At 48.9% G+C, this 23,579-nt stretch overlaps 8 protein-coding genes across 8 annotated transcripts; 5 read left to right on the top strand and 3 right to left on the bottom strand.

Moving 5' to 3' along the window:
- Positions 1-67: 67 nt before the first annotated feature.
- On the bottom strand, positions 68-741 carry Pdw03_0150 (Histone deacetylase complex subunit SAP30, Sin3 binding domain; the record flags this gene model as incomplete). Its single annotated transcript, XM_014681868.1, has 2 exons — positions 68-469; positions 562-741. 2 exons carry the CDS (start codon positions 739-741, stop codon positions 68-70), a joined length of 582 nt encoding a protein of 193 aa, XP_014537354.1.
- Positions 742-3,050: 2,309 nt separating this feature from the next.
- Positions 3,051-3,496, bottom strand: Pdw03_0149 (uncharacterized protein; the record flags this gene model as incomplete). The annotated part of the gene is made up of 4 exons (XM_066099522.1): positions 3,051-3,133; positions 3,191-3,222; positions 3,289-3,335; positions 3,410-3,496. 4 exons carry the CDS (start codon positions 3,494-3,496, stop codon positions 3,051-3,053), a joined length of 249 nt encoding a protein of 82 aa, XP_065957249.1.
- Positions 3,497-10,321: 6,825 nt separating this feature from the next.
- Positions 10,322-11,557, top strand: Pdw03_0148 (C2H2 transcription factor (Crea), putative; the record flags this gene model as incomplete). Its single annotated transcript, XM_014681867.1, has 1 exon — positions 10,322-11,557. One exon carries the CDS (start codon positions 10,322-10,324, stop codon positions 11,555-11,557), a length of 1,236 nt encoding a protein of 411 aa, XP_014537353.1.
- Positions 11,558-13,056: 1,499 nt separating this feature from the next.
- On the top strand, positions 13,057-14,133 carry Pdw03_0147 (Zinc finger, C2H2; the record flags this gene model as incomplete). The annotated part of the gene is made up of 1 exon (XM_014681866.1): positions 13,057-14,133. The coding sequence occupies one exon, from the start codon at positions 13,057-13,059 to the stop codon at positions 14,131-14,133; it is 1,077 nt and encodes a 358-aa protein (XP_014537352.1).
- A 375-nt stretch (positions 14,134-14,508) lies between these two features.
- Positions 14,509-15,310, top strand: Pdw03_0146 (Ribonucleoprotein LSM domain, eukaryotic/archaea-type; the record flags this gene model as incomplete). The annotated part of the gene is made up of 4 exons (XM_014681865.1): positions 14,509-14,668; positions 14,761-14,829; positions 14,895-15,010; positions 15,137-15,310. The coding sequence occupies 4 exons, from the start codon at positions 14,509-14,511 to the stop codon at positions 15,308-15,310; spliced, it is 519 nt and encodes a 172-aa protein (XP_014537351.1).
- A 1,171-nt stretch (positions 15,311-16,481) lies between these two features.
- Positions 16,482-20,376, bottom strand: Pdw03_0145 (Pre-rRNA processing protein Rrp12, putative; the record flags this gene model as incomplete). Its single annotated transcript, XM_014681864.1, has 3 exons — positions 16,482-18,290; positions 18,348-20,255; positions 20,314-20,376. 3 exons carry the CDS (start codon positions 20,374-20,376, stop codon positions 16,482-16,484), a joined length of 3,780 nt encoding a protein of 1,259 aa, XP_014537350.1.
- A 900-nt stretch (positions 20,377-21,276) lies between these two features.
- Pdw03_0144 (F-box domain protein) lies at positions 21,277-21,729 on the top strand (the record flags this gene model as incomplete). Its single annotated transcript, XM_066099521.1, has 1 exon — positions 21,277-21,729. The coding sequence occupies one exon, from the start codon at positions 21,277-21,279 to the stop codon at positions 21,727-21,729; it is 453 nt and encodes a 150-aa protein (XP_065957248.1).
- Positions 21,730-22,237: 508 nt separating this feature from the next.
- Pdw03_0143 (F-box domain, cyclin-like) lies at positions 22,238-23,516 on the top strand (the record flags this gene model as incomplete). The annotated part of the gene is made up of 3 exons (XM_014681863.2): positions 22,238-22,284; positions 22,340-23,401; positions 23,459-23,516. 3 exons carry the CDS (start codon positions 22,238-22,240, stop codon positions 23,514-23,516), a joined length of 1,167 nt encoding a protein of 388 aa, XP_014537349.2.
- Positions 23,517-23,579: the final 63 nt, after the last annotated feature.

Genomic DNA, 23,579 nt, shown 5'->3' with positions numbered 1-23,579 from the left:
TCTGTTTCCCCGGCTACCAGGGGAAAGAAAAGAGCAAGAGACCAAAGCAGGACACTCGCCCCTCATCTTACGGCTGAAACCGCAATCGGAACTGTCGCCCTCCCCTATCTTCACGGATAGTGTACAAGAACCGTGCAATGGTTTCTTGCTCCGAGAGACCAGCGCTGTTAAAGTGTTTCCGGACAACAAGCGCGAACTGATCTTTGCTCACGCGGTCCTGGCCGACGGTGCGACGCAGCGTTGAGTCGGAGAGTGAGTCCGACGATGTGGTAGTTCGGTGAGAGTGAGAGTGGTTCTGGAGTGAAGAGAATTGAGCGCGGCGGGCGGCAAGGGTGGTTGGCGAGCGAAGACCGATGCCTTGCGAAAGGATCAGGCGAGAGTAGTCGCTTGAAAAGGCGGAGGGCGTGGGGAGTTTGTGGACGTGGCGGTAGGAGTGGAGGATTTCGAGAGGAATATCTGACCAAGGGAGCTGTACAAAGAAACAAAGGATTAGTTTACGGTCTCTTGGCTGTGTTGTGGGTGGAGTTGCGATTGATCGATCTCTTTCAGGATGAAACATACTCGGGGCTGTTCCTCGGCGTGCTGGTTATCCACGACGGGCGCGCTGGTGACCGAAACTTTCTCTTTTGCAGCAGCTGGTCTGCGAGACTTGGTAGCTTTGTGATATTCTCTCGTGCCACTCGACGCTTCGGACCTGGAGTCATCCACGATAGCTGTGGTGCGCTGGCGCGGGGGTGCCATTGCGTCCCTGAGCTCGAGGCCGGAGGTATGTTGAAAAGGGGGTATTTTCCAATTTCTAGGATTTGGATTGAGAGGTTGCTGATAGGATCAGATCATAAAGGGACTTGCTGTATTAAGTGGATTGGGTGGATGGCGCTCTTTGTCTGGACTTGACACTTGAGATTCTCGTTTCCCCGGGCGGCCGGGTGTGGCAGAAACGTCATTTCTGCTTCTAGTTAGTGCCTAAGGTGAACCATGGAAAGAAAGCAGGCAGAGTAGTAATCACGGAAGAAATTTTCCTAATTGGGCAGAACTGCTCGCAGGTGTGATCGCAATATCGAAGTCAGTTGAGAGCTCACCTGAATCGAAGCCTTCAAGGACCTTTCTTCACATTGCACTCGCTTAATTCATTTTTTCTTTCCACACTGCCTACCCCATCTCTGCCACGGAGGAGCCCCGTAGCAGCTTGTCGTATTCTGCTGTATTTCCTCGTCTCCATTCGTTTGTCAACCCATCTTAACAATATACTCACTGACATCTCCAGCCCTACCTGGGTAATGCAAAGCAGTACTCTCGTCTACATCCTTAGCTCCAACATTGATACCTCTCTATTTAACAAAAGCTGAATAGTCACATTTGCGCCTGTTCTTGGGACTCTGTCAACGGCTGTCGTTTTTGTAAGCCCTTTCTCTCCGGGGTTGGCAACTGCATATGCAGCAGACTGGCACTATATTGGATAGCCAACTAAATTCAGTTGTGCGGGTGCGATGTATACTGTTTGCAACCACTGGCTCGTAAGCTACAATTTGATTAGTAGGCAGTGAAAGGCAGCAAAGCAACATGAAGCAACACATGGTATAGAACCGTTGTTCTGCATTACTGAGCCCATCGGGGCTGAACCCCGTCAGCTATTAAAGGAGACAGGGATGATGTGTGGTTGCAAGGTGGAGGGCATTCCAGCAGGGCGAAAGTTTCGCGTCGATTTACGTTTAGAAAGGTTATCGCCTCTGCGCTCTTTGTGCGGCAGTCTTCATCTCTGTCCATTTTCGACTGTCCACTCGCTTCAGTGATTTGGGTAGTTGACAAGCTGTACCATCTTTACAAGGTGAAGTATACGAGATCGCTGTAAAGACCAACACATGCTAAAAATCTAGAAATAAAAGGGACACTAGCCTCTTCGCCCGAACACCGATCTCAGAGCCTGGAAACAGCACAAGTACGAGTAGATCTGGATCTTTGCAGTGATCTCGCATCCCTTTCCTTTTTAAGGCGGCAGAGCACTCCAAATATCTAGCTAGGGGCATTATCCGCAATGTGTACCATCCTGGTGGAAGTTTTGACCATTATTTCAAGGGAGTATATGAGATATCGTTGTATGACCGCCATTTTCACTTCATAGCGTTAGAGAATCGAGTCACGTAGCACAAAACACATGGTAGTATCAATTAGACGAGAAACGAGCGGGCCGTTTATTTTTTTATGAGCGAGGCGAAGAACTAAAGAAACACCTTCACATAGTCTATGAAATACGCAGGTAAATATCTAGTCGTATTTACCTGCGTATTTCATAGACTATGATGGATCTGAATCTTAATTTACAACCTGTGGAAAAGGAACCGTCAATACCAAATTAGGGTTGGCTCTATCTTGTCGCGCATTTTCATAGAGGGGAAATGGTAAAAGTACTGATCTAAGTGATCGAAGCTACAGAAAACATTCACATGCCGCATTTTATAGAGCTCAAAAAGCAACGAACCATAGATAAGATTGGATTGATAAATTCGCATTATGAATAGCCCTGGAGAGTGCGCGATTAAGAAATCCTTCTACCTCTTTCGTCAAAATTCAAGCGATCATTCGTGATTTCTGTTGAAATGGGTGACAAGATTCACACGGCTGTTGTACTGAAATTCTTTAATCGTTTAGAGAGCAGGAGGGATTCAAGACGATACATTGTTGACTAAGACACTTTGATGGCTTTCTCTTTTGATACCCTCGATTTTGATTTCAAAATTAAGTAATTACTATCCTCAGAATTGTGTGTGTCCTTTAAAATCTTTGAAGTTCAAGGGGTTCACATTCTTTTCCTCGAAGAGGCAAAATCTAGGGTTTGAAAAGAGACGAGTCAAATCGCACACCGAATCCAGACGACAAATTTAAGTCAGATCTCCACAACTTGCCTATGTTATAGACATGCTTGAAAAACTTCGTAGGGTCTCACCGCTGCATGCGGAATAGACTGGGTATACTCCGTGCGAACCCCAGAGAAGAAGCAGGATATGTAGTCATGTCCCAAACATTGCCTAATAGCTGTTTCCGAGGAACATCCGTTATCCCGAGGCTCTTCCATTCCGTGGCTTGCAATAGTTGACATTAACAGTATATAGACAAGCATAATATACGGAGTACAGCACTACAGCACTATTAGACGGGAAGTAGGTCCGCGAATCCAGATCATCCCACGGCTCACCCCAGACTCCCAACTTCCGGGCCTCGGAGGAACTTCGGTGTGGAACGGCAGTCAGGAGGATTTTTTTCTCCCAAAAGAAAACCAGCACAGGCACATACGGTTTGGAATGATAACAATAAGTGCGGGCAGTGTGGAGAGTACCAAACTAATACAAGTCTCGCCTGAAAGAAAAAAACCGGCACGGTGACTTGTGGAGAGAGAGAGAGCCCGAGTCGGCACGGCAATGCCGAGAGAATTTTGTCCGAGTTGCAAATCGGGAAGATCCAGAGACGGGAACTGACACAGGGGCGAGAGGGAAATTTTCATTCAAGGCTCACCGAGCCCCTTTTTGAATTAATGACACGGATTACGGAGTACGGAGTATTCGACTCTTTATTGCTTGCTCCGTAAAAAAAATTATTATTCAATTCCTTAATTTTGCCATCGAATGGTGCTTATAGTGTCCAAAACTACTCCGCACGAAGTCGATCTCTCCGTCTATATTACAATTCAGACGAAAATGGATAGTCACAACGGCATACCTTCCTCTTCCTACCTTTCATTAAATAAAATAGACGCCCCCTGATCTTCGTGGAGTTTCGGCAGACTCCCATATCGGCACTAAGCCCCGCAACTAGACAAAAAATGTCATCAGCATGTGCGAGAATGTCACAATGTCGTCCTCCGAAATCACCCGAGGGTTGTTCCCCCTCCGACCAGCCCTATGGGCTGATGTCGTGGTCTGGTACCTGCAGCAGAATGGTCTAGGTTATGAGCTCAGTCGTCATCTTTCGCAATAGTTGCTCTAACATACCACATAAAAATATACAACATGGTTAGGTAAGAGATGTGCCTATATCCGGATCAATGTAACGACGTGCCCAATACGTCTCGTATCTGAATCTCTTATCAATGTGGGCAATCTGGAGAAAACACATGGCCCCCCTTCAATGACGCCATTTTCTCGCCCCTCCCCAAGGTCCTTCGTACCTACTCCGTACACCACGTACACAATGCAAGGCATGCACGGGGAAATCGCGCCACGCACATATGGGCGCATTCCAGCAACTCTTATCAGAACCTTCACATCCCAGGCTCAATCAAAGCAAACAAGATAAACACATGATTTATGCATGTCAACATGTGAAAATCACAAGCTATCACGCCCGTGGAGATCTGGACCCCCGCTTTATGATACCCCTCCCAATGGGGAAGACAGAGTCCGGAGCTCCCGCAGTGCTTTTGTGTCAGTTTCCAATAGTTCAATTCAAGAATCCAATAAATACCCAGGAAATCACAACACACGTGCTAGCGAGAGCGCGGTTGGTCCGGAGCGGACTCCTCCCGCGCGCGAAATCAAAAATACCCCCTAGCTCGATCTCGGGGATTCGATTGGTGTGTGTTTAGGGCGAAATAGTTTAAGCCACGGATCCCACTGTGATTGAAAGATGAAGAGGGCTTAGCACTTCGTACCAAATTTTTTTTTTTTTTCCTTTGTCTACCCCCTGTTTCTCTAGTGGGTTAATGGGTTAGGTGGGTTGGTTTATCCCCAACCGTCATTGGAGATACGAGCCAAAGATAGAATCAGCTTCATCCCAGACTAAGCGATCTACTGTACTCCGTATGTGGTACCTGGTTGTACTTTGTAGGGTCCAAGACTTAAATTTCGTAAGAACTGTTAGCAGTGTGGATCTCAGCGACAGGGGCGTCATGTTGCAAAAGTTGATTCCGGCTTCCGTGGGTTGAATAGTGGTATTCAGGCAAATATGGGGTAGGAGAAGAGATAAATCGCTCAGTGGAGTTGAAAAGAGAGCAATTTCCCCCCCCCCCCATCTACGTATGTAGGTGCCTAGGTGGAACGGGGGTGTCGGGGCTTCACCGAAAACTGGACACGGTAATGGACCATCTTCCCCGCCTCGACTTCCGTTTTCTCCTTTTTTTTTTTTCTATTTTGTCAACGCTATCTATTCCCCAGAATATCACATGCTCTCCAAATACATAATCTATACGGAGTACGGAGTATATAGATTGTAGCAAGATAGGGTGTAATCTCCCGGACAAAGACCATAATTCCACCAATGGCCTGATTGCGGACTCCGGAATAGCGGCCCCGCGTAGGGGTGATATCAATGTGAGGCCATTTGGCGCCGTTAATTGGGTGCAGGGGGGACATCTGTTCCAGAAGGTGCGGATCGCTGATCACTCGCCTTGGCGGCATTTGGCAATAACCAAAGTGAGTGTCCATAAGATATCTCGATTGGGATCCTTATGTAATCAATTATAAATCCCCGAGCTGACAAGGGCACTATAATTCTTCAAAGACTGTAGGTCTTTTAAAGAAACATACGAAGGACCCCTACGTAGACTGAACCCCCACGCTGTACAGTGTAGCTACACCAAACAGCTGAAAGAACATCCCATCATTCCTGAAGTCTTGTGGAATGTTGCGCCAACGCCAAACCTACCCCGGATTCTCCCTCACTGAAACACTCCCCCGCATCAAGTTCTGCCAAGCATGAACGAATGTCACCTCGAGGAACAATGGAACATATTACTCCGTACATACAATTGTACTCCACAAGTTAGATGCTAAAAGCATACGAAATTACCATGTTCCTCCTTGTGCGGCCCACACCACCCGGGGTAAATTACGTCTTCATGCTGACGGGTGGCGCCTCGCTCGGTAAGATGAGTTTCAGTCTCCAGGCAGACAGGAGATAGAGCCCAGCGCCAGCAGGGCGATTGGAAAGGGAGCGCAAAAGACGAGCTCATCCCCGGTTTTGAATTGGCCTATCAAAAAGAATATTCCTTTTTAGTTTTCTATCAGGCGCTTTCAGCTTGGATATTCCTCGATCTGAAACGTGAGAACGTCACAACTCACTCCGTGTTGGATGTAGTACAGCCAGTAGTAACTACTGAGTCCCATGTAGCAAGAGGGTGTGGGCTGAAAGGGACGGTCGAGTCCAGACCCGGGCTCATGCACGACTGGCTTGCCCTAGAAAATCCCTACAGGATTAATCTTTTGTAACAGGATGTAAATACTTATATATAGAAAATTCAAATTCACAAATTAGGCCTTTTCCCACCATCTATCTATGACACTAGGAAAAGTGGCAAAATGTCTGTGGAAAAGGGTTTTTTTAAAAAAAAAACACCCAACAAGACGACACAAGGCCGCAAATTCCCGATGTCCACATCGTTGTCTCTCAAGCCCCCTCGACGCTATCGTGCGTGACGATCTGGGGATGCGTGGGGGTGTTGAAAGTGAACCGTCAAGTACGCCGTACGGAGTGCTAGAAATAGATATCACTGGTTGCCAACGATGTCATGACTAATAAGAGAGACACGGTCGATGGCTGAATCCCAATTATCAAAGAGCTCGGAGGAATTCCACATGGAGCACAAGGAAGCTCTGGACTGATGTCGGAGGGAGAGGATCTCCCCGCTCCCAATCGAGTAATTTTGCGTTCACGCTTTCCCTTTTTTTTTTTTCTTTTCCATTTCTGTTTCCTTGCGGTTTTTGTTGCTTCTGTTTTGCATTTCGTCTTTGTCCTGGCTCTTTTTTTTTTTGGCCCTCGGGACAGGTTATTGCTTTTTCCCTCCATCCAGGATCGACGTACCCGCCCTGTGCGCGGGTCTGCATGCCAGAATAATGAGATTGATTGGCAATGTCGGAGTGAAAAGTGGGAATAGGAATGCTGAGAGTGACGAATCCCAATCCAGTTATCGTGGGATTGGCGGTAAATTTAGGTTCACATGCTTGCAAAAGCTCTAGGTTAGGTAAGCTCATGTATAATGTACCCGTGGCCACTGCTTCGTACGTTGCGAGCTTTCCCCGGATGACGTGATAGAACCTAATGTAGAGGACAGCTGCGATATCGGAGAATCGCATTCTCGGGGCGATCGCGACGATCTAGCAGATTTGGTACGAAGATTGAGATGTCAGTCGTAGATCGCTTTCTGCGGGTGCGGTTCCGGGTCTCTCCTCAAGGCGTATCGCTGGAGGATTGTGGGGCATGGGTGAGAAATGGAGTGTTTACCAAATTTTTATGTTTTGGAGATGGGTGATCACTGGCTGCATCGGCTCGATAAATTAGGTAGATCATTTCAAAAAGAAGCAGACTGAATTTTCTGGGGCGTGCACCGGCTTGTTGGATGAGCCTCTGTAGCCGTGATCTTGCGATTTGATTTCCCCCACCTTTGACTATCTCCGTACTTCGAAAAACAGTATGGGGTATTTTTGTGGAGCTTTCGATTGTGAGGACCTAGTTAGGAAGGTGAGTCGAGTTCTGGGGAAGAAATGTGTTGGGACTGTGAAGTCGATAAGCCTGCTGTTCTGTAAATATTAACCAGTTCTTACTATTCCGCACAAAGCACATAAGGAGTAATAGATCTTAGTGAAATCGTCACCTCAACAGAAATACCTCAAATTCTGGTTTCATGATCCCTAGCAAATATTCCATGTACACGGCGCAAAAATCAACAAAAGGCGGGTAATTGCTTATAGACCCGTACCTGCTTCTCGGACCAAAGCAATAAATAATATTAATAATAAAAATACATTTGACTACGGATTACGGAGTAGATCGCTACTCCGAGTCCGGTATTTATCTGGAATGGTGCCATATTCCCCATGAAGAAAAATGGAAAAGACGGAGAACTCCAGGTTTTGGCAGTGTACCGTCCGGTATCTTTGTGAGTTCAATCTTTGTTCTAAAGTCTAGGAGAATAGGGATTCGTGCGATTTCTTTCCAGATCCCCGTTAAGCTCAAAAGTACGAACTCGGTAGTCGGGCCGGTATAGGAACCTGGGACCTGTGATCTTTCGTTTTTGCTTTTTGTCTGCTAAATGATCCTGATTTGCCGAGGTGACATTAGCCAATATGCCCAGGAACTGTGGGGATCGGCTGAATTTGCTGTTCCGGGGGTAAAACTTCCAAGATCTGTCACTAAAGGGACCCTTCACTAGACTTTGGACTCCGTGCTCCCGTTTAGCTGCATACTGTGTTGTATTTCGTTTAATGCAATGTGAACAAAGCAGAGCCGACATACAGTTGACATTGCGCTGTAACGGAGTACTCCCGGACCACAAAGATAACGCCCTATTATCTAAATGGTAAATCGGACCCCCGGCGAGACGGCCTTGCCGAGTGGGCGTTTCTTTTCCCCGTCCCGTTTGTCCCGCACCTCGGCCCTTTGGTTGCCTTCCATTAAGCCGGGGGAACTTCGGGTGAAAGGTAGTCTGTAAGCGTATTCGTAGTTCCTTTCCACATAAAACACATCCTTTGTATGGAGTAGTAGGTGGAATATGTGCCACCGATCACTGATAGGGAGGGAAAAAAAAACAAAATACATGCATATCTTATTGAACAGTCAATATTTGTGTGGGAACCGGGGCCCCAGAACTCCGGCTAATACCCTGGCAAGATTCAGCCGGCCAAGAAAAGGAAATCTACGCCTCCTGGTTAGTTTTTATACTTGCACGCCTTGGCAGTCGGGGATACCACTGTCTTCTTGCGCAAAGAATGCAGCCAAGTGCTCATCGTGCAGGGGCTGACACTGGCACCTCTGGTCCCTTTGTCGAGATACGCGGATTTGCGGCTGCATGGCAGGTGCATCAGGGCTATCAATAATTGGACAATCCGCGCCTATCAGCGCTGTTGGTTCGTTTCGTTGTTCCACAATCAATCAGGAGTCTATTTTTTTAAAAGAAAAATGAGAGGGAAAATTGATATTCATTTTTTATCCCCAAAATCCGGGGGATTGTCGGCGAACCTGAATGGAGGATTTCAGGGTTTTGTACGGAGTACGGAGCACGGAGTACCTTCAAATACAACATATTTTAGGACTGAGAGTTCCGGAGGGATGATTCCTCCGGATGATGAAGCCGCAGAGCAGTTAGTGACCCGAGTCATTTTCGTGGCCTCATCTTTGGATGACCTGATTGTGTTTTCGCGTGACTAAATGATTACCCAAATTTAACCTTGTGAGATCTCACTTTCAACATCATCGATGATCCTCGTTATTATCACTCCGTGACAGGATCAGATGGTCCCCAGGATCTCCGTACATGGGTCTGGACTGGTCCGGCCTAGAATGACCGTAACCCCCAGACTTTGACCCTTGTGGAGTGTATCTCAAGAACAATATGTACTCTGGAGTACATTTAGATAATTTTATAACATGGAGTGCTGGAGACCCCAGGTTCTGCTCGTCATCGGCTCTCCGCATGCCATCAATTTTTTTAAATACACTCTCTGTCTTGTCATCCGGAGATAGACCAAATCAGAAGCCAGTAGAAATTCCTAAATTCTTGTTGATAAGAAATTCTCCAGAGGCGCGACAGCCGGATAGGAACACGCACCCTCACGCCACACAGTTCTTCAGGAAAAATGCGAGTCCCCACATTTTTGCTCTATGCAGTTACGTAGTTTCTTGATTTCTTTTTTGGTTTAACATTTATTCTAAGTATCTTTAACGTACTAGAGTGATTGAATACCATGTTCTCAATCGTTCAGTTAATTCTATCTATACCCGTAGACTTTGCAAATGTGTAGGATACCCACTCGAGTAAGGGTACGTCCTTTTTTTTTTTTACCTTTCTGTTTTTTTTTCCATTTTTGGTTTTTTTTTGAATTTCCCCTTTTGGAACTCTCAATTTTGAAATTTTTCTTTTTTCAAAATTTCCCACTTTTCCTATTTTGCCCCAGTGTCCCCTTCTTCTCCCCCACACTTGGCCTTCCAACTTTGAGAATCTCTTCGAAATTTTCATTTTATTTTATTTCTAATTTTTTTTTTTAACTCAATTTCAATTTTTTTGCTTTTTGCACTTGAATTTTTCAGAATTTTCTTTTCTCCAAGTCCGATTCCGACACTGCCCCTTCTCCCCCGATTTCTCCCTTCCCCCTCCATTCCCTATATTACTTGTGACTCCCCAGATCGTCATCTCCAGGTTTCTTTTTTCCTTCTTCCCTCTTGCTTCATTGCTCCCCACAAATCAACTCGACTACTTGTTTTTACCAAACGAGCTATCAGTATTGTCTGCGCATCTTTTCCCGACCTCCCCATCTCAATTCGGGTGTTTGACCTTAGTTCGGGATTCCTGCGTTAAACCGTCCTCGGATCCTTCATATATCCGCCCCAGGGATTTCACATGCCACCGCCGGCTTCTTCAGTAGGATTTTCAAATCTACTCAATCCTCACGACATCTCGCCCGACTCGACATCCCCGAATCCAGGAGACTCTTCAATGGCTTCTTCAGTTAGCTTGTTACCGCCTCTCATGAAGGGTGTGCGCCCCTCTACCGAGGAGGTCCGCCAGGATCTGCCTCGGCCGTACAAGTGTCCTCTTTGTGACCGTGCCTTCCACCGCTTGGAGCACCAAACGAGACACATTCGCACGCACACTGGCGAGAAGCCACACGCCTGCCAGTTCCCCGGTTGCACGAAACGCTTCAGTCGATCAGACGAACTAACTCGCCATTCGCGCATCCACAACAACCCTAACTCGCGCCGCAGTAACAAGGCTCAGCACCTAGCAGCGGCCGCGGCTGCCGCAGGTCAGGATTCTGGCATGGTCAACGCTGCCAGCATGATGCCACCTCCTAGCAAGCCCATCACTCGCTCCGCTCCAGTCTCGCAGATCGGATCTCCGGATATTTCGCCCCCCCACTCCTTCTCCAACTACGCCAACCACATGCGCTCAAATCTGGGTCCTTACTCTCGTACTACTGATCGTGCTTCCTCCGGAATGGATATCAATCTTCTAGCTACAGCTGCGTCGCAAGTAGAGCGAGACGACCACATAAGCTTCCATGGCACACGAGGCCACCAGATTTTTGGCTCCCGTCATCACGGTATTAGCCGGGGCCTCCCTTCGCTTTCCGCGTATGCAATTTCTCAGAATATGACTCGTTCGCATTCCAATGATGAGGATGATGGCTATGGCCATCGTGTCAAGCGCTCTCGTCCTAACTCACCCAACTCCACTGCTCCTTCTTCTCCTACTTTCTCTCACGACTCTCTGTCTCCTACTCCCGACCACACCCCTTTGGCTACTCCTGCACACTCGCCCCGTCTGCGTCCTCTCGGTGCCAGCGAGTTGCATCTGCCTTCTATTCGCCACCTGTCCCTCCAGCACACTCCTGCGCTGGCGCCTATGGAGCCTCAACCAGAAGGTCCCAATTACTACAGCCCAAACCAGGGTCACATGGGCCCAACCATTTCCGACATCATGTCCAAACCTGATGGCACGCAGCGCAAGTTGCCCGTGCCCCAGATTCCCAAGGTTGCGGTGCAGGACATGCTCAACCCCGCGGCCGGATTTTCTTCCATGAACTCGTCCGCCAACAATTCCGTTGCTGGCGGTGACTTGGCAGACCGGTTCTAGCTCTCTTCTTTGCAACCTTCTTTATGCCTTGAAAACTTATGTTATGCGCGCCACGAAACGATATAGACTTGTGCATTTTTACTCTAGCTTGCGGGCATCGACGGTGTCGGATTGGTTTTGATTTTTCTTATCACTGGCGCTACCACCAACTAGACGGATTGGGATCTTGTTTTTCTTCACCTTTGGCTGTTTGCTCCTTTCTGGAGACTTTTCCTTTTTACTTCAAGTTTAAAATTTCGTGTCGAAAGACCTGCTTCCTCTTCTTTATGTCATTCTCCTCTCTGGGGCCTGCGGTCCCATTCAATTCTGATCAATCCCTGTTCCTTTACTTCTCTTCTCTTACTTAATTTCTCACACTTGAGCAAAACCAAGAAATTTTACCCGTAAAAAAATTTTTTTTTCCCTTCAAAGCACTTTGCTTGATTTGCATGTGATATATCTCCACAAATCTGCATATTTGCACTTGGCCTTAGATTGGCAGGGTACTTGACTCGGTGCATCTACAGCATACGTTACTTACCATACATAGCCTTTGATCCTTGATTATGTCTTTGCGATGTCGATTTTGAAACATTCTTGCAGCTCTATTCCATTTAAGAGTAAGATCGCCCAACAAAAAAGAGACATTCACATGTCAAGTGAAAGCACTTCGTCTGGAACACGTCCAACGATCGAGAGTCCCATTCACAGTCCTGTTATGTACGAAGAATCTACTGATGTAGGCTGTGGAATCCTTCGGATGTCTATAATCTATTATGTGTATATTGCACTCCACAAACGGAGATATCCCGATGTTTTTGTCATTTTAATTAAAGCTTGCTCCACCAAGTTCACACTATGAACATGTTTTTAATTTACATTCCTTTGATACATCCACATATGACGAATATTGAGTATACATCGCATTTCAGAGTATTATTAGAGTCAAACTGCCCTATCCGACGAAAATCTGCAGATACCCGTGTCCGTGCATTGTACTCAGACCATAAATCCTCAACAAAGAGAAGAAGTTCCTCTCAGAAAAGGACATGTACATAATTCCGAGTTGAAAGGTAACTTCTAATCCAGCTAGGTCCCTTGTATCCCTTGTATAATCCAAATATCCCCCCATGCCCCGCCCTAATGTTTGAAGAATCGGGACATTCGAAAACTCCTGAGCACCCCCCACTTCAGCCCATTGCTACAACATAGATGGCATAGCCTTACCGACATCGTATGCGCAAAACGGCCCATAAATGTCATGCCTGCTGACAAAAAGGCGCAGATCTGAAGGTGTTTAGTTGATCTGATATCGGACCGCTGGGGTGTATGTATTTTCCGCTCTATCCCGTTCCCCTCATCTGTTTTACTTCCTCTTTTACCTTTTACTCCTATACCTATACTCTACCAGGGTGCTACTACTATTGCTATGTAAGCCCAGGCGGGTAATGCGACTCTGACGCGATCCAGCCGTATCCATATCGCGCAATAGACCTCCCTCATCTTTCGCATCGCGGAGCATGTCGGAGCGCAAGCCCACAAGCCCCGATGACCGCCGACGAGGCGACATCGATCAGCCTCTCGTTTCACGCTCGAATAGAGACCGACATAGAGATCGAGACCATCGCCGATCGTCGTCTGCTCGCAGCGTCAGCATCAGCGCGAGTTCGACTGCCAGCAACAGCACGGCCTCAAGTAGGAACCCCGCTCTGTCGCAAAAGCATCCCAATAAGATTAGGCAGCCAGGTGTCGTCGTGACTGCCATGTCGTCTTCGCCTGCCATGCCAGGCTTGTCCAGCGCATCGCCGTCACCGTCGATCTCATCTGTGGATTCTAGACTCGGTACCGGTCTTGAAACGGCACAGGGAGATAGCAGCACAGGTGGGATCTACATTTACGGTGACATGACACCTTTGATCACAACCGACAGCGACCAAGAGCCTACTCCATCGCGCGCTTCGATCTCGTCCTGGAACACGACCGCAGCAGCTTCTATCTCATCCGCGACGCCATCAATACCCATGTCTCTAATAGCCAGCACGGAGCAGCGCACATACGCATGCCTATTCCACATGCTGGACTGCCATGAGTCCTTCGATGACGGCGCAGAGTGGCGCACTCACGTCTTCAGCCACTTTCGCTCTCATCCGACGCCGCCGTCAGCGCGGTGTCCGCTGTGTCCGAATACTAAATTCGTCGATGGCATCTTGGACCCCGTGTCATCGCCTGCTCTCGAGGACGGCGAGTACGCCCGCTCTATCGACGACACTCTTCAAGCTCCGTTGAAAGACTTCCCCTCCGCTTGGGATCGTATGCTCGACCACGTCGCTGCGAACCACTACTGTCTTGGCCAGACACTTGCTGGGAGTCGGCCTGATTTTGAGCTTATGCGGTATCTTTATGGAATGCGGGTTATCACGGATGCGCAATTTAAGGCTATGCAGTTGCCACCTGCGCCGTCGAGTCCAGCTTATCATCGCTCGCAGGATGGTGTGAGGGCTAGTATTGGCTCTGCTGATGAGCCGTACTGTGCGCCGTATAGTAAGCGGCGGGAGGAGAGAATGAGGGGGCAACACAGGGGTCTCGGAGTGTTGTAGCGCTTTCTGTTGGCTTCTGGGTTGAGGTATTGGTTTATGGTTTCGGACATTCCCCCCTTTCGCTTTTGCATTGCATTTACTTTTCTTGAGACCTTTAGAAAGCGATGTAGTTCTTAATCTTAAAGAGTGATTGTGTCTCTTCTGAGAGTAGGATATCCGATCAAACAAGACAAACTCACCGCCCTTGATGACGGCCTTTGCGACCTCGATCCTCCATCGCGATGTTAGAAAGAAATGGAATGAGAACCTCCACATCGAATTCCTGAATCTCTTTGCATCAGTGTCTTCCCCCCGCCCCCTCACCCCCTACCTACCCCTCCCCACCGCTTTCCGATTTTCTCTCTTCGCCAATCCAAAAACCACAGTGATTACACCATGGAGCGCCTATCTCTAAACGAAAGCCCTGCCCTGGCCCATCGAACCCCGCAGCAAAACCAACAGTTCTCCCAGAATGCCCTTGGCCCAGCAGGCGGCCCACCGCAATTACCTCCGCAGATGTTCACGACCGCCGCACAGCTGCTCGATCTAACAGATAGTATGTCCAAAATCGACGCGCTCAAAGCGATCCAATAGCAGAAAGAACGAGAAAGGGATAAAGCGCAAAGAAAACAGCTGACGCAATCGCAGAGAAACTCGTCCTCATCCTCCGCGACGGCCGCAAACTCATCGGCGTCCTCCGAAGCTGGGACCAGTTCGGTACGCCAACCACACCACCTTCACCCCAAATCTCTCGCCCTTCATCTGACATTCAATCCTCGCAGCAAACCTTGTTTTCCAGGATACCGTAGAGCGCGTTTACGCAGGACATTTGTTCGCAGATGTCCCGCGCGGGATCTTCATCGTTCGTGGAGAGAATGTGCTCCTACTAGGTGAAGTGGTATGATCGATTCCTCCGTCCACGTTCCTCAATTCCACAATCCTCTGTTGCAATCTGCGGGGTTTGCTCTGCGCAATCAAATAAAGTACCCTGGAAAAGAACCTCGCTTACACATTTGATACGCAGGACCTCGACCGCGAAGACGACATCCCACCGACGCTGACCAGAGCCTCATTTGAGGAAGTCTTCGAGCTGAAGAAGAAGGAAGACGCGAAGCGGAAAAAGGGCGATAAGAAGCGGTACGATGAGCTGCAGGCGCTCGGTTTCGAGCCAGAGCACAGTGGGGAGATTTTGTTCTAGTTATTGTCCTTCACCTGCTTGTTGTGTGTTTTGTTCTGTTGGGATCAGTGCATGATATACCAGACTTTGGTGTCTGGCTTGTCTGCTCTGTGGACTTTTCGCTTGCCTGATTCCCGGGGTCCGGGTATTTGATATTTTTGATACCTGCATTGAAGACTGAGTGTTGAAAAGGAACGAAGGAGCGTCAGTATCAACCCAGTCGATGACCTCCGGATGAGTTGACGGGGTCGATTTCTATGCCGGGCGGATTGTGATTTGTTTGAAATTGCATCGGCGACGGAGTTTTGGCTGGATTCGGATGCTCGGCGGAGCGGCGGGTTACTACTGTCCTGCTGTATGTATACTGTGAGGAAGCTGTAAACGCTATGATCTTTGATGGATACGATGCCGTCTGGTCTAGACTTCGCGAGCTTCTTGGTCGTTTGCCCCATTTGCGTCGCACTCTAAATCTACTTCTCTGAGCGAGCGATGGGGGCTGTGGGAAATGCTGCTGAGCTGCCTGGTTGGCTGGCTCACGTTCATGAAATTCTGATTGACATGTTCGATACACTTTTTTTGCAGGATGAACTGCTTTGCAAATGAGAATATGATAACATCACACTGCATTTGGGATTTCGGGTTTTTGGTAAGGTTGTAGTCGAAGTATACTTGACCAGTAGTAGCCTTTCATCAGCGCCATGGTATATCGGATAATTCGTATACTAGATATAAGTGAAAGACTGCGAGATGCGTGTTGTGAAATAAACAAAAATGGGCTACTCATCTAGGAGGTAAATAGCCTGTAGGCTACATATACATAGATCCTACATCGATGAGAACAAAACAATATCTATGTCCATTGACCTAATAGAAACTTTTGAACAGAATCGTAATCATATCATGAAAAAAACACGGAGTCGAATAACTCTGCATCAAAACAGAAAAAAGCCCAGAGTCAACGGAATCACCACAGCGGAGGGTATTATGAGAACGTCAACACTAACCAAGCATGACAGGGACCGAAGACCAGATGGCAGAAACAAAAGAAACAAGAATTCAAAAACATGAAACTCAGAACGATAACTCCGGAATCTGCTAGATGCCACCTTCCTCCCCTCTCCAGCTCAGTACCCAAGCCCCGACAGAGAAGGCAAAAAAAAAGAGATATGACTTGTTTGCAAAGCAAAGATTTTTATCTCTTCTTGCCCCATCCCGAGCGGTTGCCACCCCGAGGAGCGTTGCCAGGATTGCGACGCTTCTCAATGCGACCGCCGCCAGGCGCCCCAGAAGTCTTGGGGGCTCCAAGACCACGACGACCAGAGCTGTGACCGGATCCAGAAGCGCGCAGGTCCTTCTTCAGATCGTCCTCATCGACATCCATGCTATCGCCAGCATTCTTCTTTGACGACTGGCCCATCTTGACCTTACCTCTCTGGCCACGACGGACAGCGTCGGGTCCACTAACAGCAGCGAGGTAGGCGTTCACGCCACCGTCGCCTGCGCCGGACATCTCGACGTCATCGGCGACGACATCACCATCATCGCCGAGGACAAGACGGCCATCAGCGTCGACCTTAGCGGAGCGCTGCTTCCTCTTCGAGCCGGGGCCTGTGTTGAGGAAGCGCTGGCTGGGCTTGGTGGTGGAGATGCTGGCCAGGGCATTGGAGCCGAGCAGATCGAGGGGATTATCCTCGGGAGACAGCTCACGGATGTACTGGGTGCTTTGGCCTGCTCTTTTCTTGGAATTACGGCCCTTGATTTGGGCGACGTTGTCGACGTCGACATCGCTGTCACCGTCGTCCGAGTCGTCGGAGGAGTCGGAGTCAGAGCCGTACACGGCCCTGTCGAAGGCGTTACCAGATTGGGGCTTGGAGGCCTTCTCCTCTTCGTCTTCATCTTCGCCATCAGCACCCTCCTTCTTCTTGCGCTTGCTGCGCTCACGGGCTTTGCGGATGTTGACGATGAGTTTACGGTCTTCCTCGCCAACGATAGCCTCCAGGAGGGGAGCACCGAATCGGCGCACAAGTCGGTCGATGATGCCCTTCACCTTGCTACGGAGACGGCCTTTGTGCTCCTTGTTCCAAGCCATGAGGCTGGGAACCATGGTGTTGAGACGGGGGCGCAGGGTCTCCTCAGGGAGAACGACGACTGCAACCTTGACGAAGCCAAGGACAGAACGGACGATTTCACGGTTGTTGGAGGTAAGGAAGAGCTCAACGGTCTCGACAAGTTCCTTGAGCATCTCAGGCTGAAGTTGGGTCTGGAAGTCAAAGAACAGACGCGAAAGCGCGGTGACGGTGGCACCCACCATGTGAGGAGCAGAGCCAGCCAGACCGGCTGAGACCATTGTGAAGAACTCCTCAAGGGTAGCCGGTGCATCGGGGGAATCATCCGCCACGCCTGGAACAAGCGATCTGCGGATCACAGTGCCGGGAGGGTTACGCTCTGAATCGATTGTGCGCTTGGCCAAGAGAATCAGCAAGTCAAAGGCCGCTGTGCGTGCCTTCTCGTTGCTTTCCTTGCAGCCCAGAACCACCTCCGACAGGATTGCCGGGATGAAGTGCAGATCTGAAGTAGGCAGGTGGTTGATCATCTCGGTGATAGCGAGCATACGGTCGCGGCGGCCAGACGCAGGGGTCGTATCTGTGGTGGCAAGCATGAGAGCCTGCAACTCTCCACTACGCTCCTGGAGAGCGGCGCGGCCAGTTTCAGTTGTTCCAAGGCGGGGAATCAACTTGTAGGCCTTCTTGATGAGTTGCTGATCCGGGTTGGGGGATGAGCTGTTGAGGATAGCTGCCGCCATGGCAAACAAGCCACTGAAGCTGGAGCGAGGAAGGTAGATTGACATAGCGATGACAAGGTCAATCAAAGTGTGGGAGGTCGGTGGCATCTTGTCGGACGAGTTTTGAGCCTGAGCACTCTGCTTGGTTGCTGCCTCTTGCTCGGTGACCAAAGAAGACTCAAGCATGGAAGTAACGCGGTTGAAAGTATCGTTTAGCTCCTAAGAAGGGAGTTAGTCGGTGTTGAGTTATTTACAAAATTGAGGAGAGAAACTCACATTTTCGGGGGTAATGCTCAAATAGGCATTGATACACTGTAGGATGTAGCCGCGGTAGTGGGGAAGGGTCTGGCTGTAAACGTTGAACAACACAGCCAGCAAATTGCTCGCAAGACTGCTGAGATGAGTGAGGTTCGTCTGTGCAGTGACCTTGGTGATACGTCGTTGCAAGATCAGATCATCCTCATCGTTTTCGACAGACAAGATAGCCTGGTTAGACTCAACCAGGTTCTGCAAGGCACGGCAGACATCGACACGCAATTCGGTCTGCTTATACAGAACGTTAGACAGAAGCTCAGCGAATGACTGGTCAAAAGCCTCTTCAAGATCAAGCGGCAGCTCGCAGTAGCCAGGAAGGGTACCCCAAGTCTGTTGGACGAGGGTTTCGAAAATTTTCACTTCCACGGACTTCTCGGCGGCACCGAAGTTCACCACCTTCTGGTAAAGTGCCTCACTCAGGGGAACAAGTTCGGTACGGAAGTGACGGAGGTTCGTGTTGGTCACGCTGTCGCGCATAATGGGCAGCATCCAGACACGACCGGGTTGACCAGCCTTTTGTTCGATGATGTTGAGGGGAAGAATTTCCAATACTGCCTCGGGGCCCATTGCCTCGATGGCACTACCAAGAACGGCATCGGCTTCCTTTTTGCCGTGGAAGCCGCCATTGCTGCGCAGTTCACCGATGGTGGAGACAATCTTGACAAGATACGGGCTTGATCGCCACTTGAAGCAATCGAACAGGGCAGAGCAAACATTGAACACCTCTTTCCAAGCAGCCTGGTACTTCACTGACAAAAGGTCAACGGCAGCACGAGACAACTTCTCCAAAGTCTTCTCATCATAGACTGATGGCTCCACAATAACACTGTTGGGAATACAGTTGTGTAGGAATGAGATCAGACACTCAGATGCAGAAACACGGATGTTGCTGGAAGGGGAAGCCATGAAGCCAGAAATCAAGGTGAATAGATCCGGCAACTTCTCGAAAGTGTCCTCGGGAGTGATCTGTGCGGCCACGTCGTAACCGCGGGAAAGCACTGCAATCCAAGGTGGGAGAAGCTGGGAGTCGTTCTGCGCAGGCTTGAGTTCGGAGATAGCATCCAAAAGACGGGGCAGCTTCGATGACGAAAACTCATCAGCCATTCCTTCGAAAATGACCTCAAATACCTCAAAGGCACCCATGGTGATGTACTCGTTGCTAGAGCGGGAAGCGTTCATCAGAAGTTCGCTCAGCGGTTCGATCTTCTTGCTCGGCCAGCCACCTGACGCCGAGGCAATAGTTTTGATCAGCTGCAACGAGTGAATGACAAGGGGTTCGTGACTGTTGGCCTGAGCATCGTGACGACCCTTCTTTTGCTTATGAGCAGATGTGATGCTGTCGCCCAGAGTTTTCATCGCAGACTGAGCGCACATATCCGCACCTGGGTGGTCCAGAGACGGGCTCGGCGGGGGCGCCTTGAGAACCTTGACAAGAGCCTCCTGGGCACGCTTCCGCACCTTGGGGCGGTGGTCAACCGAGAGACTCAGCAGACCTGCCATCGCACGTCGCGGGCCGACCTGTGTGTGGGGGATATTCCATGATGCAGCATCCTGGGCAATAAGCAGGGACTCAAGACAGCCAATGGAAGGACGCAGGAGTGGGGCTTCGACCTCGGGGAGAGAAAGCGCGGGTGCAAGACCTTCGAGGATCTGAGAAAATTTGGAGCAAAGGATCGGCGCGGGGACGTAAACGGTTGTGATGTCGAGAAGATAGACAACGGATGTCGCTAGGTCCTTGTTCACAATGCCCTGGGAGGCGGACAGTGACTGCGAGAGCAGTGCAAGAAGAGCGGCAAAATATGCGGTAGGTGAGAAGTCTGCCTTTTGATCACGGAGAGTATCCTCAACTGCAGAGAGCACCACAGCGGTCTGTTCATGGGTCAGAATGTTAGTGCCATTTGATTGGGTGTGCAGCAGTAAAACTAACGTGATGCTGGTTCTGCAGCTTGGGAGACTTAATCTTCTCAAGCTTCTCCGCCAGAGTCGCCATGATGATTGAGGACGACGAGGTGGAGAAGAGTCAAAGAAAGCAATGTATTGGGATGAGAAAGAGGGCTGTTTGGCGGTGATAAAAATCGTAAAGGAAAAAAAGTAAAGTCCGGCAAATTTGGAGGCGGTCAGACAGGCGGCGGGGCGGTGCTCTGACTAAGAGTGTTTTTCAGTCCGGTGAATTTTCCAAGAAACTACTTGCTTAAAATCTCAATGTCTTCTTGATATACATTGCTGGCTTATGAACACGTCAGAAGAGTTTGTCTAGGCCAGTTTTAGTCTGGTGATGGCTTCTGGTTGCTTCACTTGATCTGATCCTTCCCTGGTTTCAAGTGCTCGTTTCCATCACAGTCATGTCTAACAAAACTCCAAGATCAGTAGCCGAATAGAAATTTCGAGCGAGGTTGCATAGGTCATTCTAGCATTCTTGTGAAGCTTTTGATTCTATGACATGTTGCTGCTTCATAAAACAGCAGCCCTAAGATTACACTTTGACTGCTAGGAAATACCACATCCTACTTAACGTGTGAAATAGATGAGAGCGACGTTTTTTTTTTCGTTCTGGGACTTTTTGATGTTTCCTTCCTTTTATAGTCGGAAGATCAAAAGCAATTGCCCTGCATCGCAAACCGTGGGGATATATAGCAACATTTCATGTTAGGTGAAAGTCAACATGCTTTGACCCACCTATCTAGACATCCCCCATGTGAATCAGAAGCCCACATCTCGTTTAAATTAAAGTTATGTGGGTTGCTCGTTTGCAGCCAACTCAAGGCCTCAAAATGCCAAGACAAAGTTTCAGGCAACAGCATGGGTGCCTTGACTATTCCCTTTTGGGTGAGAAGAAGCCGTAGTTTATATAAACCTCCCTTTTCGCATTGATGGAGTGTATATCACAATCATGTCATTTCTCAGTTTGCCCCTCGAGATTCACCAGCGAGTCATCTCATACCTTCTATCAAACCGTGACGTGGCCGCCCTATCAGCACAATGTCGAACTCTCCACTCTCTATGCGACATGGCAACTCGCAAGAAGTATCACCGAGTTAGTGTCTCCTCAAATGACGAAGATAATATCGAGATTTCTTTCGCCTTGCTTATGGAAATCTTGAAACGACCTAGCCTGGGTGACTACGTGCGCCATATCGAATGCCGCACAGCAACATCCAGGCATCTGGACTACAAGCAAGTCAACTCTCAGCGGGATTTGAGCAACGAGGAAATGACTCTTGTGCGAGAAGCGGTCAAAAAGGGTGGGTTTAGAAACAGGGAACACATCACAGTGGCCGGGCGCCAGGTCCGCCGAGGTCACCTCACACCAACGCACATGGAGAACAACGCACGCTGCCGATGAAGACGAAGAAGCATGGCGCCATGACCCGAACCTATTCGTGTTCGACCTGCCGGAGTGATGCAGCAAGTAGACCTGGCAGTCCTGGGGATACAGGGACTCGGTGACTCGGGGAGCTGGATGAAGAAGTGGAGGTAGAGAAGTGAAGAAGTGGAAGGTGCATTGCAGAGAAAGAAGGGGACACTCTGCGCCCGCGGGGACTACGGGAAACCATCTACACCGGGCAGATGGATTGACTTTCTTTACATTTCTTTTGTCTTGTTTGCATTACGCCGGCCGGTTTGTGGCCTTACTTTTCAGGTGGCAGGACCTCGAGAAATCGAGTCCTGCTCACAGGGTGGATCTGCATACTGGGAATGCACCACCATTTATCGTCGGGAGCGGGCTCTGGGACGCAACCCCCGCATAGCAGCATGTATGTAAAGCGAGCTAAATCGGGTCAATGAATTCATCATCATCATCATCATCAAAGGGTGGGTTTACAGGACTCCACGAGAGTAGAGTGGTCAATATGCTTATGCAGAGGATGGAAAAGACGGCCACGTTTGGCAACTATCGGTGAGAATTCTATCTGATCTTGATCTCCAAAACAGATATCTAACTAGATAAAAAGATACCGCGAGAGCCTCGGGACATTCATCACCCAAGCCTTGACTGCAATTTTGATTGTGGTATCCCCGAATGTCGTGACAATGGCCTTGACGCATCCCTCTGGCTCGAGTTGCAACCACGCGATCGACTTCCCACTTGCGCAGCTCCTACGCCAAGCCAACGCCAGTCCTGAAAACAAGCCATTTCTTCGCAACCTCCGCAACGTTTATGTGATCAACAAAAACGATAGCACCTGGTCCGATGGTCGTTTTTATCTCCCAATGGACCTTTCTGGTTGCTTGAGGCTATTTAACAATCTCCTGTCAATTGAATCTGTCGGAGCTGATTTAATGGAGGAGGATCCGAATGGAAAATTCGAGTTCAAAGAGAAGTGTTCCAACATCAGGAAGCTTTCCATCCATCACTCGTCGGTTAATTCTCTCTACCTTGCGAATCTGATATGGTCGTGCAGGATTCTCAAGGAATTCCAGTACTCAATCGGAGGTAGAGCGAGCAGGGATGGGGGCTTTCCTATCTTCAACCCTAAAGCATTTATCAAAGCGCTTTGCGCACACAAGAAAACGCTGGAAATCCTCGATATCGATGCGGAAAATGAAATATCTACATTTGAGATCGATGACGAAGAAGAGAGAGATCAAGAATTCAATCACCACGGGAGCCCCTCTGAATCCGGTATCGGCGACGAAACTTATACATTCTACAAATCGATATGGACATACGGTGGGTCACTGAAAGAATTTGTGGCCCTGAAGCGGTTGAGCTTGGGGATAAACTTTCTGCTATACTTTGCAGCTGGTGTTAGCGGGGAACCCTACCAGAAAAGGGGAGAGCTCGCTCTGGTGGACTGTCTACCAGTCGGGCTAGAATATTTGTGTATTAGGGGATACCAGAAAGGCGAGAAGGAGGAGCATGACCGGCAAATGGATGCACTGATGAAATTTTGCAAATCTGGATCGTCCCAGCTGAAAGAAATCAAGGGAATCGATGAATTGATTCCCAATGCCGAGTCGGTTAAGGACCCAGATAACGACGATCATTTGTTGTGGTCGTTGGAGGAGATTGGGTATGAGAGTGATTAGAAGGTAGTGTCCAATGTACTATTGACAATACTGGTTTCCAGTGCATCTACTTCCTTGACACTGCGCATTTCCACTGCAGAAAATCGAAGCTTTGGTTAGAATCCTTTCTGAATTATGGCTCATCCATGTTCAGATTCTAAGTCGATGCCTCGAAACTAATTC

Source organism: Penicillium digitatum, chromosome 4 (genome assembly GCF_016767815.1).
Source record: "Penicillium digitatum chromosome 4, complete sequence".
Lineage (NCBI taxonomy): Eukaryota > Fungi > Ascomycota > Eurotiomycetes > Eurotiales > Aspergillaceae > Penicillium > Penicillium digitatum.
This window is presented reverse-complemented; position numbering and strand designations above follow the sequence as displayed.